Source organism: Protopterus annectens, chromosome 4.part0, assembly GCF_019279795.1.
Source record: "Protopterus annectens isolate FY-2018-M chromosome 4.part0, PAN1.0, whole genome shotgun sequence".
Lineage (NCBI taxonomy): Eukaryota > Metazoa > Chordata > Ceratodontiformes > Protopteridae > Protopterus > Protopterus annectens.
This window is the reverse complement of record NC_056733.1, coordinates 951,630,192-951,646,730: the sequence shown is the minus strand read 5'-3', so window position 1 is coordinate 951,646,730 and position 16,539 is coordinate 951,630,192. Positions and strand designations below refer to the sequence as shown.

At 44.8% G+C, this 16,539-nt stretch overlaps 1 protein-coding gene across 1 annotated transcript in view; it reads left to right on the top strand.

Annotated features, from left to right (window-relative positions):
• LOC122799695 (ankyrin repeat and KH domain-containing protein 1-like) overlaps positions 1-16,539 on the top strand; it is a gene marked incomplete in the record, with an annotated part of 3,928,199 nt that overhangs the window by 2,189,629 nt on the left and 1,722,031 nt on the right. Inside the window, 1 exon segment of the mRNA XM_044068930.1 lies at positions 3,778-3,920. Within this exon segment, the coding sequence (XP_043924865.1) occupies positions 3,778-3,920 (143 nt within the window).

Genomic DNA, 16,539 nt, shown 5'->3' with positions numbered 1-16,539 from the left:
TCACAGAAGAAAAACAAAACCAACTACCGGATTACTTCAAAAACCTGTAAAGACAAACTCAGCTGACTGCAAGGAAAATCCTGCAGGCCCTGGGTTACATGGCGTCTTGCATTCTTCTGATTCCTCAAGCAAGGCTACATATGAGGAAACTGCAATGGTACCTAAGGAGTTTATGGACTCAACACAGTCACAGCTTGGAAACTTTTTGATACCACTCATCCTATGCCTTCAAAGGGAATTTCTCTGGTGGGCTCAAGCAAGTCAGTCAAACAGGGGTTTGCCCTTCAGCAAACCAATAGCCAGCCAAACTATTACAATGGACGCTTCAGACCACGGATGGGGAGCGCACATGGAAGGGAATATGCATTCAAGGACTATGGTCACAAAAAGAGCTACGCATGCACATAAACCAAAAGGAAATGCTGGCAGTGATACATGCAATCGAGGCCTTCAAGTTATTTCTACATCAAGGCCACCTGCTAATAAGGACAGACAACACTACAGTTATGTGGTACATAAACAAGCAAGGAGGCACCCATTCCTACCCTCTTTGCAGACTGGCAATGTATCTATGGGAACTTTCCCTGACTCTCAATATACAGCTGCAATCCCAGTTTGTACCAGGAAAGGACAATATACTGGCGGACAGCTTAAGCAGGAACATCATGGATGCACGAATGGATGCTGCACCCAGACATCTTCCATCAGATAACACAATCATGGGGAGACCGGACATAGACTTCTTTGCCTCCCCACACAATCATCAGCTGGACAAATTCTGCACAAGGACATACCACCCACAAGCATGGAAAGTGGACTCCCTCTCTTTCAGCTGGAGAGCTCTAACACTGTATGCATTCCCACCCCACCTCTTCCATTAATGACCAAGGTCTTACTGAAGATCAGGGCAGAGCAGCCAAGAGTGATTCTGATAGCTCTGGACTGGCCAAGACAGCACTGGTACCCTTTGCTAAAGAGCATGTCACTGACAAAACCATGGCTTCTGCCACAATGGCCGCTTCGCCTGACACAGCACAATTACAAAACTCTGCCTTCCAACCTGAAGACATTACAGCTAGCTGCCGGGAAAATACCTTGACTCATCACCAGGATAAGCTATCCAAGAGAGTGAAGGATATCATCATGGAAGCTCGCAGGCCTTCCACACGAAAGGCATACTCAGCAAAATGGAAAAGATTTCACACCTGGAGCACCTCAAAGGGCCTAGATGCAACAGTTATGAACATGGCGCATATCCTGGAATATTTAGCAGAAATGCTCCACAATGGCCTGTCTTACTCTTCCATTAAAATTCATGCTTCAGCAATTTCAGCAGAGTACAATACCGATCCACCTGTCTTCTCTCCTCCTCTGCTAAGACAGTTTCTAAGAGGAATTAAAAGCATTAATCCTCCAAGGAAACCACCACTGCCTACTTGGGACCTTAACTTTGTGTTGGAAAAGCTAACACTGCCTCCCTTTGAACCAGCTGCATCTGCAGAACTACCGTTCCTCTCTTGGAAGACTGCTTTCCTTCTGGCCATAACCTCAGCAAGAAGAGTATCTGAGTTACAGGCCCTCATGGCAGTACAGCCATTTCTTATTTTTCATCGACAGAGTCTCATTGAGAACCAATCCTTCATTTATGCCAAAGGTGGTATCTAGGGTCTCATTAAACCAAGCTATTCACCTGCCTACCTTCTTTCCAAATCCACAAAACAAAGGGGAAAAGCTTCTGCACACCCTGGACATACACAGACAGTTGCGCTACTCCTTGGACAGAACAAAAAATTAGAGAGAAACTGACCAGTTGTTTGTAGCATATGCTGCTGGTGCACAAGGAAAAGCAATTTCAAAACAGACATTTTCAAAATGGATAGGGAATTGCATTCATTTTTGTTGCTCCTTTCATGGAAAAACTGTGCCAGCTAACATTAGACCTCATTCGACCAGAGCCACAGCCACCTCCACAGCCTGGTGGCTACCAAGGACATTTTAGAAGCTGCTACATGGAGCTCCGTGCATACATTTTCCAAGCATTACAACTTACCTTAATATTCCAGATCCAGAGCAGGCTTTGCTACGGCAGTCCTGCAGGGCATTTTAGCTACACCATCCTTTACATAGATCCACCACCCCCAGATTGGCTATGGTATTCTACCCATATGTAATGACTGCAGATGCATCCTTGAAGGACATAGTACAGTTTTGTACCTGCCATAAATGTAAATGTCCGATAGTTATGCATCTGCAGTCAGGTTTACCCTCCCTCCTTCCCCTCTGTGGTATTTCTAGGGTACATTCCCCTCATAGCTAGCAGGGGTCATATATTATGGTGTATTTGTTTTTATATATGTATATATATTTTTGTGCATGTTTGGAATTTATTGCATTTCTCCAAATTTAGCCTTCCTTAGAGGGCACCTGGCATCTGGGGCAAGAAAAACTGAGGAAGATGTAGTCTGCTGACACTTTTATATCCCAGGCGCTCTGATGTCGGGGAAGGGGCGACATCAGCCGACGCCGGACCCAGACTTTGGAATCCAGCCGACCGAAGGGCTGCCTGAGGCAGGACAACCCATATGTGATGACTGCAGATGCATACCTATCGGACATCTACATTTATGGTAGGTACAAAACTGTACTTTTGTTTCTGTCAGGGCAGCAGCTACAGTTGTTTTGAGGAGATGTGCTCTGCCCAGAATTGAATCTCTACCAAAGGGGGATCAGCAGCCAAACTGTTAATACTTCTCTTGATAAACATTGGCTGTTTGGCCATCCGTCACTTGAAGTGCTTAGTAGATCGACCAGAAAGGAAAGACCTTTCCGACAATAGAGCAGTTAGTTCACTCCCAGTCGCTAAATGTAGTAAGACTTTCCACATGAGTTCTACTTTCATCAGAAGTAGATGGGAGGTGAACAGTTTAAAGAGAAAGCAGCATCTTTTAGGAGCAGCACTCCAGTGCATTCTATTCATTCTTGTACCTTTGCAGGCATCTCTGTGTCCAGGCCATTAATCAAGTCCAGATTATCTCCTTAGTCTTGGCTGAAATTTGTACTGTGTGGATCTGTTCTGATAATCTTGAGTGTGCTGATTAGTTTTTTATGGAAGGAGGAAAAATCATATTTTCACAAGAACATAAAGCATCGAAACAAAGCTGTCACAAGGTTAAGTAATTGCAAAAACCCACAGGTTTGTAGTGGTTTAAACTGGAATTTTTAAGTCTGCAAGCCTTTAGGAGTAAATCCCAGTGTAAATCCACACTTGGACAGGTATTGCTTCGGTGTCGCATGGCAGTCTCCCTGGATGGCTTGTCCATACCCAGTGTAAAAGACTGATTTTGTCGATTTAGTTGGTGTTTGAGTTGCATCAGATTTCGTCACTCCTCTGCTGCACCCTCTGCATAATCATAGTTACAGTAGCTCAGACCTTTTGTAAACTTGAACAGTCATTTTTCCGAAAACTGCAGCCTTCCCTTGTACCTGCATGTTAGTGTTGACTGCTGTTAAAGTATTGCATATTTCTATTTATAGCCAAGGTGACAATTGGAAGTTCGGTTACAACGTCCAGTACTGTTGGGAGAACAGCAATGCAGCTTACATAGCCACAGTGCCTTTACCCCATCAGGGGTATGAAGGAGGAACTCTGTGCACATTGAAAAATTAAAACAATTTGCTATGTAGCTGAAGTTTAAAAACTGTATTCTAAGTATTTGCTGTGTAAACTTGTTTTGTTCAGTAAGAAATGCAGTTGTAAGTCTATGCTTTGTTTTACAGCCGTGAGTAACCGAGTTCCTGCCACCTCGGGCACTTCTCCACACTCTACATCTCATGGTGCCGAATCAGATACAGAAACCCCCGACAACCTTGTGGCTTCATCAGTACTACCTCTGTACCCTTCAGTAGATATTGATGCACATGTAAGTATTTCACAGCTGATTTTCGGTAATGTTTTAAGTTTGTCACTGTGGAGGGATATACTGTAATGAGTACCTCAGGGGAGGGGGTTGCCTTTCTTGTTTACTCCTTTACTGCTTGTTTGCTTATTGTTTTCTTCATTGACATAAATGTGATAATTTTACCCTTCACCCCCCCAAAAAAGCTGGTGTTGCATGTAATTATAGGGTTTAGTCTAGCTTTGTCCGGACACTGGAACTGAAGGGCTGGTTGTTTTGATTACTTCGGTCAGCAGCAGCACTCTGCACTAGCTCAAGCTTCTCCCTGTCCCATAAGCCTTTGTTCCCTTGAGAAGCACCAGATCTCTTAGCCACCTGTGTGCTTCAGTGGCTCTGTGCATTGATTAGGTGGTCTAAGTGGTTTTCTACAGGTTTCTGACATGCAAGTGCATTTTTTCTATCCTTTCCCTTTTTCATAGTTTAATGCCAGGAGCCTGATTGCTAATTTAGATTGATTTTGCTTTATCACTGCTTCATCCTAGCATTTCACCCATTGTACCCTCCCTGGCCCTTGTCTTATTAAAAAATTGCTGACTCTCCCCTTAGCTCTTCCAGTTTGCGTTAGTCAGACAATTACATTTTTATTGTCGTTTGTTTTGGGATATTTTCCTGTCAGGTTTAGATTACCTTAGGAGCCTAGTTTTTCATTATCGAGAACACAGTCTTCAGATGTTCATAGAATCGTAGCTAAGTACTAGGCTATCTGACCTTGTGGGCCATTTTTAAGCCACTCTAATTTTCCTCTCAAATGTGAGAAATCTTTAAGAAATGTAGGTATGTCGCCATAAAATGACTCCCCAAGATCCACATGGTATGTGTGGTGTGTCAAGGGCGTAGGACATTTGGATGCCAGTTGTTCCTTAAGCAAACATTTCAGCGCCCAGTTCTTCATAGATGGAAAAGACAAATTGGTGCTTAAAGGTTTATTTAAACTTGATGTTACCAGGGAAAAGAAACAAGTGAAAAAGTAGGGCAAACAGACAAACCAGATCATCTGTAGATGAAAAAGGGTAGATGATTCTTGTCAATTACATCTTGTAAAAGTGATTTCTGGCAAAGGGTACCAAGGATGTCCTGTTTCATCTTCATCTTGAGAATGTTAATTACCACTTCCAGGTCATCTTCTCTTCCCAGACAGGAGTCTTCTGGTACCACTGACTCTGCCTTAACGAGTAGAGCAGGGTGCTTCTCATCACAGCAGAAGCTGTCCTGTGTTTTTGTTATCACACCTTTCAATGACTGTGTCTCGAGGTCCTTGAAATAGTGCCACTGAACTGGATTGGGATAATATGTCATTGTGTAAGGCTAAGCTTCAGTATGGTGTCTGATGTTCTTCGTGTTTCACTGTTGCAGTCATTACATTTGGGTAATCTGCTGGCAGGTTGCCCTCAGTTGGCCTGATTAACAAAGTCTTGGGTCCTGCGTCAGTTGCTGTCCCTTCTTCCATGACATCAGGGTATAAAATATGCAGCCGATGCCATTACATCAGTCTTCTTGCCGCGCGGTGCCCAAAGCAGAAGCAGTTCACAAGTGCCAGTCGCCCGACTCCTGAAATTTTCGTTTTCGAGTTTCAGCACCGAAGTCTTCAACTAAAAGCTAAGTACCCTGTTGGGGAAACTTTTTCTTGCTCCTTACCGATGTCAGTAAAATTTAATAGTTGTATTACTTGTGGGAAGCAAATGCCTCATAAGGATTTCCATTTGTACTGTTTTCCTTGCCTAGGTCCTGACCACGATGTACCTTGCTGTCGGTTTTGTGCTTTATTTAATCAATGCACTATCCATCATTGGTACATTTTTGCTTCTAAATATTTTGGTTCTCAGTTTAATTATCCAGAAATGACATCGGATAGCCATCCGACTACTGGAATACCGAAAAAAACGCAAAGAAAAAGACAGAGACAGGCCGTTGAGGTCCAAAACTGCTGACAAAGCTTCTCCTAAGACAGTCACCAGTTCGCTGATACTCAGTGAGGTGTTTTCGCAGTCCCTGATACCCGCTACTTCTGATTTGCAGGCCTCTACTGAGACCCATTCGGAGTCCGCTATGCCGCGAGATGCTTCACCTACAGAACCCACAGATGTCTCTACCTTGGATGGGTCTGGAGCTGCTGTGCAGGCACCGGCTTCTGAGGGTGTTTTCAGGCCTACACACTTGCATATTAAACCTACTCCACCTTGAATACTAAGGCCTAAATCTCGATCTATGTCTAAATAACAGACGCCCAGGCCACATGTGCAGGCCCCGCCCCCCATGCCTAAAAACCAAATGATCAAAATGGCTGAAGATTTAATTACTCTAATTAGGGGTAGCCAACCCCCCCACCCTTTCTAAGAGGCCTAGGGCTGAACTTGACTATTAATCTTCCGAACAGGACTCTGATGTTCATCGTGTTACACTGCTGCAATCATCACACTTGAGTTATCTGCAGTCTGGCGGTCCCGCAGTCGGCCTGAGTTCCAAAATCTTGGTCCGGCGTCAGTTGCGGTCGCTTCTTCCATGACGTCAGTGCGGCAGGGGTATAAAAGAGGCAGCCAACACCATTTTCTTCAGTCTTTCTTGCCACGCGGTGCCCGAAGCAGTTTGCAAGTGCCGGACAGCCGACTACTGAGATTTTCAAATCGAATTTCAGACCGAAGTCTTCAATAAAGCTAAGTACCCCGTTCGGGAATCTTTTCTTGCCTCAGACCGATGTCAGAAAAAGTTGATAATTGCATTTCTTGTGGGAAGCAAATACCTCGTAAGGATTTTCATTCATTTTGTATTCCTTGCCTAGGCCCAGACCATGACGTCACAGGTTGTCGGTTTTGTGCTAGGTTTAACAAACGAACTATTAAATGTCTGTTTGATTTTGCCCAACATTATTTTGGTAGAAAATTTAATTAAACCATGCCGTCGGAGCAACCGACGACCGGGATGCATAAAAAGTGCAAAGATAAGGACAGGCAGCCGAGACCCAAACCTGACACAGAGGCCTCTGCTAGGCCAGTCGCCGGTTCTCCGGTTTTCAGTGAGGCACCTAAGCAGCCGCTGACGACCGCTAATTTAGAACCCCGGGCTGCATCCAACTCCCAAGTGGAGATTGCTGGGCCTCCAGAGCCTTTATCTTTAGGCCCTTCCGACTCCATGGCTGAAGGGGATTCCGGTGTAGTTGAAAGGCTTTCAGTTGCTGAAGGTGTCTTCAGACAGACTACACTTACTATAAAATCCTATGCAAAGCTGAAAACTCCTTTAAAAGTAAGGAAGCCTGTACAGCAGTCTCCAGTTCAAGGCCCCATGCCTAAGAAACAGATGCTTAAGATGGCTGAAGACCTAATTACTCTAATTTATTTTTTATTTATTTTATTTTATTTTACATTTGTTGACCGGGCTAGTCTAACTGGATAACATGTCCATTTTCAGTAGGAGCCCCGGGAAAAAACCATAGAGGGTAGTTATGACAAAAAACAACAGGAGATCAGAATACAAAGTATTACATTCAAAGTCAAATGAGCAAATAGAAGGGTTATACAAATAATTTAAAGAGGTAAAACATTCTTAGGTAGTTGGAGTATCCTAACTACAAATGAAGACCCTTGCATTTTGGATTGGGTGGAAATTAGGTAGTAGTGGGCTGTTAGCTATTAGCTAATCAGGGGTTACCATCCCCCTCCTGACAAAAGGCCTAGACAGGAGGAGGACTACGCTTCGTCTGACCAGGTTTCCATTTCCTCAGATTCTTCTGAATACTCTTTTCCCCCTTATGAAGACTCTGATGCTGAAGAGTCTATTCCTTCAGCATCTCCCCCAGAAGACTACTCTTTTGGGGAAACTTTACATACCATGAGGGAACATTTCCACTGGGAAGGCCAGGATTACTCTGATTCTAAGAAAAGGCTCCGAGAGTTCCTTTTACTACCCCAGCACAGACCCCTTGCTATTCCACCTGTGTTAGACGTTGTGGATGATGTTTATTCAGAATCTAGCCTTAACCCCCAGATTCATTACCTCCTGCACCAGCCAATCCAGACAGATACTACCGAGTCCTTGACTCGCACAAATTCCTATATAAAAGCCCTGTTGCTGACCCAGAAACTATTTCCCAGGGTCCCAAAGGGGTTAAGGCCTCTATTGCTAAAAATCCTGTACCCTCTGAAAGGGATTCTAGAGCACTAGACAGATGGGGAAAGAAAGTATATACCTCAGCTACTCTAGCTATGAGGGCCTTAAATTGCCAGTTTCACATGCTGAAATATCAACAATATTTGATGTCTCAATTAAAACAAAAAATGAGCACACACACAGCGCCGCCTGATTACAAGGAAATGCAAGATTTGTTGCATGCAGCAGAACAAGTGGGAAAACATACTTTGCAATGTGGATTTGATTCATTGGAAGCTTCTTGTAGAGCAGCAGTAACAGGGTCTGTCATTCGTAGCCATGCTTGGTTAAAAGAGCAAACTTTACCTGATCATGTTAAAGCAAAGTTATTGGATGCACCTTTACAGCAGGATGTTTTATTTGGTGTGAAAGCAGAAGAGGTTTTAAAGAAAATGGAGGATAAGGCAAAATCTATGCAGACGGTCAAGGATTTTTTTACAGGTTCAACCTCCTCGTTTCAGCAGAAATTGGCCAACCAAAAACTGGTCCTTTCCAACTTCTGACAGACCACAGAGGGGCAAATACAGACGCCCAAGGGGCAGACGTCAGCCACAAGACTCTTACAAGCCTCGACAATGGGGTGTTACAATCCAGAAAGGAGGTGAAGACAGGTCTCAAACTTTCAGAAGACCATCACAATGACTTACCCCTCAGACTGCCAAGCAAATCCCTCTTGGCAGCTCCTTTGGGAGGAAAACTTGCACTTTTTGCAGGCAATTGGCACATAATCACAAAAGACAAATGAGTCCTAAATATTGTATCTCAAGGATAAAAGGAATGCCAAACCTGCCACCAAATCAATGGGCAAGGCTCAAAGACAAATTACAGCACTCATGGACATGAGAGCCATTCAACAGGTTCCTACACAGGAACAAGGACAAGGATTTTACTCAAGACTCTTTCTGGTTCCCCGAAAGGACAAAGCCTGGAGACCCATTCTGGACCTTTCAATTCTAAACGCATACCTGGAAGTACCCAAATTCAAGATGCTAACACTACAGCAACTTCTTCCCATGCTGGGCAAGAAGGCTTAGCTAGTAACGTTGGACCTCAAGGAGGCATACCTGCATGTCCCTATCAGCCAAAATTGCAGAAGATACCTCCGATTTATAGCAGGTTCAACTCCTTACCAATTCTCTGTACTGCCCTTTGGCTTATCTACTGCGCCCAGGGTCTTCACAAAATGCCTGGCACCAGTAATTGCATACTGCAGATAGAGGGATTCAAATATATCCATACGTGGACGACTGCCTTATTCAAGCAGAAAGCAAGGGCATTCTTTTAAAACATCTGGCATTTGTAAAAAACCTACTAAGTTGCCTAGGGTACACAGTAAACGAAAAAAAGTCAAAACTAGTGCCCTCACAAGACATAATATTTATGGGTGCCAGCTTAAATACAACGGCCCAGATGGCTTATCTTACGCCAGACAAGCAAGGACAACTGACTCAATACTTCAAAATGATGGCAACAAAGACCCAACTCCCTGCAAGAAAAATTCTGCAGGCCTTGGGATTCATGGCATCTTGCATACTGCTACTACCATATGCCAAACTGCATATGAGGAAATTACAATGGTACCTGAAAAGCGTATGGACTCAGCACAGCCACAGCTTGGAAACAATAATACCACTCATTCCCTGCCTTCAACAGGAGTTTCTGTGGTGGGCTCAGGCATGTCACCTGAACAAGGGTCAGCCTTTCACCTTACCCACAGCCAGGCAAACAACAACAGCAGATGCATCGGATTACACCTGGGGAGCACACATGGCAGGACACTGTATTCAGGGCAAATGGTCTGCAAATCAAATTCATCTCCCCATCAATCAAAAAGAGATGCTAGCTGTACAAAATGCCTAACAGCTTTCAAGGACCACCTACAGCCAGGTCAACTTCTAATAAAGACGGACAAAACCACAGTGATGTGGTACATAAGGGGGCACACATTCCTACCCCCTATACAGGCAAGCAATGACCTTGTGGAACACAGCACTGACCTACCAAGTTCAACTACAAGCACAGTTCCTGCCAGGAAAGAAAGATACATTGGCAGACGAACTAAGCAGAAATATCATGTATCCTCACAAGTGGAAACTAGATCCACAAGTATTCACAATTATAACTCAAAAATGGGGGAGCCTAGACATAGATCTGTTTGCCTCCCCCCAAAACTACCAGCTACGGAAATTTTGCACAAGGACATACCACACACTAGCTTAGAAAGTGGACGCCCTCTCATTCAGTTGGAAAAATTAACAGTGTATGCCTTTCCTCCACTGCCTCTTCTGGCAAAGGTGCTCCTGAAAGCCAGATTAGAGAGGCCTCAAATGACGCTCATTGCTCCAGACTGGCCACGCCAACACTGGTATCCAATATTAAGGAATATGGCTCAAGGCCCACCATGGATTTTACCTCAAATTCCTCACCTGCTGACTCGGCAAAACAATCAGATTCTACACAGCCAGCTCAAGACTTTAAATCTGGCTGCATGGCAGATTACCTAAACAACCAGTCAACACTTCTCTCTAAAGCTGTTATGGATGTCATTCTGGAGGCCAGGAGACCCAGCACCAGGAAAACCTACTCGGACAAATGGAAAAGTTTCTGCGCCTGGAACCAGGCTAAAGGCCCAAATCCTCTTGTCCCAAATATTCCTCAGATTCTGCAATATTTAACTGAGATGTTGCACAAAGGCCTTTCCTTTTCATCTATTAAGATCCACGCTTCAGCTATTTCAGCTCATTACAACACTGATCCTCCTATATTTTCACATCCTTTACTAAGACAGTACCTCAGAGGGGCTAAGAACATAAGACCGCGCCGGAGAGCACCAACATAAACTTGGGACCTCAATTTTGTTTTGGAAAAACTTACACTACCGCCCTTTGAACCAGCTTTTTCAGCCGATTTACAATTTTTATCATGGAAAACTGCCCTGCTGCTAGCAATATCTTCAGCACAAAGAGTCTCAGAGCTACAGGCCCTAATGGCAGTGGAGCCTTTCATCATTTTTCATCAAGACAGAGTCTCTGCGAACGAACCCTTCCTTTATGCCAAAGGTGGTATCCAGTGTGGCTCTAAACCAAACCATTCATTTACCCACCTTTTATCCAAGCCCCCAGAATAAAGGGGAAAGGCTCCTACACTCTTTGGACATTCACAGGCAATTACATTTCTACTTGGATAAAACTAAGGCTTTCAGAAAATCTGACCAACTCTTTGTATCCTATGCTGCAGGATCACAAGGAAAGGCCATCTCAAAGCAGACCATTTCAAAATGGATAGGACATTGTATCTGTTTCTGCTACACACACCATGGGAAACCTGTTCCTGGTAACATTAGGCCCCATTCCACCAGGGCTATAGCAACATCACCAGCCTTCCTCAGAGGGGTACCAACCAAGGATATTTTGGAGGCTGCAACTTGGAGTTCAGTGCACACCTTCACCAAGCACTACCACTTACCTCTATACTCAAAAACCAGAGCTGGCTTTGCCACTGCAGTTCTGCAGGGCCTACTAGCTTCTCCAAACCCTGTTTAGTACCAACCGCCCAACCTTAGCTTTGGGATTCAACCCAAGTGTGATGACTGCAGCAGCGTAACACCATGAACATAGTACAGTTTTGTACCTACTATAAATGAAGATGTTCGAGTGTTCACACTGCTGCAGTCCAGGTACCCTCCCACCATCCCCTCTTCTTACCTGGGTTTTACCTGTACCTCCCTTTTTATACAATCTATATGATGTATTTCTATATGGTGTATTTGCTTACAGCTGTAGCTATTGTTTTCTACTTATGTATTTTACTTGGGATTATGTATTGCCTTCCTATTTGGGGGCACCTGACATCTGGGGCAAAAAAAACTGAAGAAAATGGCGTCGGCTGCCTCTTTTATACCCCTGTCACACTGACGTCAGGGAAGAAGCGACCGCAACCGACGCCGGACCAAGACTTTGAAACTCAGGCCGACTGCAGGACTGCCTGACAGCAGATAACCCAAGTGTGATGACTGCAGCAGTGTGAACACTTAAACATCTACATTTATGGTAGGTACAAAACTGTACTTTTCTTCTGACTTTTCTAATGACCTGGATTTGTCCATACCTACTTATGAGGACTCTGATGCAGAGGATTCCATTCCCTCTGCTTCTCCCCTTGAGGATTTTTCATTTGGGGAAACTTTACATACCTTAAGGGAGCATTTCCACTGGGAAAGTCAGGATTTTTCTGAATAAAAAAAGAGACTTTTGGATTTCCTCCTTCCTCAGCATAGGCCTTTGGCTATACCTCCTGTGCTAGACATTGTTGATGTGTTTTTGGAATGCAGTATGGTCCCTGAATGTTCATCGTGCATACAGCTGCAGTCATAACAGATGGGTTCTCCTGCCGTCAGGTGGGTCCTCGGTCGGCCAAATTCCAAAGTCTAGGTCCGGCGTTGGTTGTTGTCGCTTCTTCCCTCACGTCAGTGCGACAGGTGTACAAAAGAACCAGCTGATGCCATTTTCTTCAGTCTTTCTTGCCGTGCGGTGCCCGAAGCAGAAGCAGTTCGCAAGTGCCGGTCGGCCAGCTCCTGAGATTAAGAAAATTTGGAAACCGAAGTCTTCTTAAAAGCTAAGTACCCTGTTGGGGAACCTTTTCTTGCCTCAGACCGATGTCAGACAAAGTTAATAATTGTATTTCTTGTGGGATGCAAATACCGCATAAGGATTTCCATTCCCTCTGTATTCCTTGCTTAGGGCCAGACCATGACGTCTCGGTCTGTCGCTTTTGTGCTACATTCAACAAACACACTATTAAGCGTCAGGCGGAGTTCGCCCAGCATTTTTTTGGGAAAGCATTTAACTATACTATGTCGTCGGATACTCAGACTCCGGTTTTGTCTAAAAACCGCAAAGACAAGGACCGACACTCTAGGTCCGCGGCCTCTACCGACACCACGCCAAAGCACACTACACGTGGTCCGGTTCTCAGCGAGGCGCCTACGCAGCCCCTGATTACCGACGACACATCTTTGGCGGTGTCTCCTGTACCCGAGTACGCAGGCTCCTCGACCCACACCCCAACTACAGATACCGAAGCCACTCTTGGCGTTGAAACACAGAATGTGGACAGGTCCACCTCCACTCAAGGTGTCTTCAGACCTTCCTCTTATTTCTCCATCAAGGCTTTCACCAAGTCTAAAGCAACCATGCACCCTAAGAGACCAGCTACACAGGGCCCATCTCCAGGCCCCATGCCTAAGAAACAGATGCTTAAAATGGCTGAGGATTTAATTACTCTAATCAGAGGTTCTCAGCCTCCTCCGGACAAAAGGCCAAGAGTGGAGGAAGATTCCCCCTCTTCTGATCAGGGCTCCATTATTTCAGAACACTCTGATGATCAGGAACAGTCTTACTCCCCTTTTGAAGACTCTGATGCAGAGGGGTCTATACTTTCTGTATCCCCCCCTGAGGATTACTCATTTGGGGAAACTTTGCATACCTTAAGGGACCACTTCCACTGGGAAGGCCAGGATTATTCAGATTCCAAGAAAAGGCTCAGGGAGTTTCTTTTGTTACCCCAGCACAGGCCTCTGGCTATACCTCCTGTCTTGGACATCCTAGATGATGTTTACTCGGAGGCCTGCCTTAACCCGGACTCTCTACCTCCAGCTCCAGTTAAGCCTGACCGGTACTACAGGGTTCCTGACTCGCACCAATTTCTATACAAAAGCCATGCTGCTGACCTAGAAACCATTTCACAGGGGCCCAAGGGAGTTAAGGCCTCCATTGCCAAAAATCCATTGCCTTCTGATAGAGATTCCAGATCCTTAGAAAGGTGGGGAAAAAAGGTATATACCTCGGCTGCCGTATCCATGAGGGCCTTAAACTGTCAGTTTCATATGCTAAAATACCAACAGTTTCTGTTATCTCAATAGAAAAGTAAAATGTCACAACCTGAACAACCAGACTTGAAGGAGTTGCAGGATTTGATGCATAGTGCAGAACAAGTGGGTAAACATACCTTACAATGTGGTTTTGATGTTCTAGAGGCCTCATGTAGAGCTGCTGTTACAGGCTCAGTCATACGTAGGCATGCCTGGCTCAAGGAACAAGCCTTGCCTGATCATGTCAAAGCTAAATTACTAGATGCCCCTCTTCAAAAGGATGTACTATTTGGAGCAAATGCTGAGGAAGTACTACGAAAAATGGAGGAAAAGGCTAAATCAATGCAAACTGTGAAAGAATGTCTACAGGTTCAACCTCCACGTTTTAGTAGAAATTGTTCTTCCAAAAACTGGTCCTTTCCTGCCACAGACAGACCCCAAAGAGGCAGATACAGGCGCCCGAGGGGCAGAGGACAATCACAAGGATCGTACAGAGGCAGACAATGGCAAGCTCCTACACAAAGAGGTGGCGAGGACAACTCGCAATCTTTCAGAAAGCAAACCCAAGGACTTTCCCCTTTGCATGCCAACCAGGGCTCAAATGGCAGCCCCCTTAGGAGGAAAGCTGGCACTATTTTCAAAAAATTGGCATGTTGTCACAAAGACAAATGGATCCTGGACATTATAAACAGAGGCTACAAATTCCATTTTCATACCCTTCCAAAAATGAGAGGTATGCCAAACTTGCCACTCAAAGGGCAGAGGCACGAAAGCAAATTTCAGATCATATAAACATGAAAGCTATTCAAGAGGTACCTACACACGAACAAGGTCAAGGTTTTTATTCCAGGCTATTTCTGGTGCCAAGGAAGGGAAAAGATTGGAGACCTATTTTGGATCTTTCCATCCTAAACACATTCCTACTCGTACCAATATTCAAGATGCTCACTCCGCAGCAACTTCTTCCCATGCTGGGCAAGGAGTCTTGGCTGGTAACATTGGACTTCAAGGAGGCATACCTGCATGTCCCAATCAGACAAAATTGCAGAAGATGCCTCAGATTTCTTGCAGGTTCAACCCATTATCAATTCTCTACATTGCCCTTTGGCTTATCTACTGCGCCCAGAGTATTCACGAAATGCCTGGCGTCAGTAATTGCCTACTGCAGACTTCAAGGGATACAAATATACCCTTATTTGGACGACTGCCTGATCCAAGCGGACAGCAAGCACATTCTTCTGAAACATCTGGCTTATGTAATAATGTTATTAAACTCTCTGGGATACATAGTCAACAAAGAGAAATCAAGGCTAATACCCTCTCGGAAGATAATTTTCCTGGGTGCCAATTTGGACACAAACACCCAGATGGCCTACCTCACGCCAGAGAAGCAGAGGCAACTAATTCAATATTTCAGAACACTGGCAAATTGCACCAGGCTAACTGCAAGGAAAATCCTGCAGGCTCTGGGATTCATGGCATCTTGCATCTTACTAATCCCATGTGCAAAGCTGCATATGAGAAAACTACAATGGTACCTAAGAAACATATGGTCTCAACACAGCCACAGTTTGGAAACAATAATACCACTAATTCCATGTCTGCAAAAGGAATTTCCGTGGTGGGCTCAAGCATGTCAAACAAACACAGGTCTTCCATTCTGCAAGCCTCAAGCAAATCAAGTCATCACAACAGACGCCTCGGACTACGCCTGGGGGGCGCACATGACAGACCAGTGCATTCAGGGCAAATGGTCCCAAGAAGAAAAGCGCCTTCACATCAATCAAAAAGAAATGCTAGCAGTAATAAATGCTATTATAGCTTTCAAAGACCTTCTGCAACCAGGTCAACTATTGATAAGAACGGACAACACCACAGTTATGTGGTACATAAACAAGCAGGGAGGAACACATTCTTACCCCCTATGCAGACTGGCCATGTCACTTTGGAACATGGCCATGGACTTACAAATGGAACTACAAGCACAGTACTTGCCAGGCAAGGAAAACACGCTGGCAGACAACCTAAGCAGGAATATGACAGATCCACACGAATGGAAGTTGCATCCAAAAGTTTTTACAGAAATAATCCAAGAATGGGGAAGGCCAGGCATAGATCTCTTTGCCTTCCACAAAAATCATCAATTGACAAAATTTTGCTCAAGGATCTTCCATTCAAAGACCTGGAAAGTGGACGCTCTCTTTCAGTTGGACATCAATGAGTCAGTTTATGCCTTCCCGCCTCTTCCTCTGCTGCCCAAAGTCCTATTGAAGACCAGAGTAGACAGACCAAAGATGATCCTCATTGCTCCGGACTGGCCAAGGCAACACTGGCACCCACTCCTGAGGAGCCTGACGCATTCCCCACCATGGACCCTGCCTCTAATGCCTCTTCTGACTCAGCACAGCTTCAAAAGTCTTCACAGTCAGCTAAAAACACTCAGTCTAGCCGCATGGAAGATTCCTTAGCATCACAGCAGGCCCTACTTTCCAAGGAGGTACAGGATGTCATTTTGGAGGCCAGAAGGCCATCAACTAGAAAAGCTTACTCCGCCAAATGGAAACGTTTTTTTGT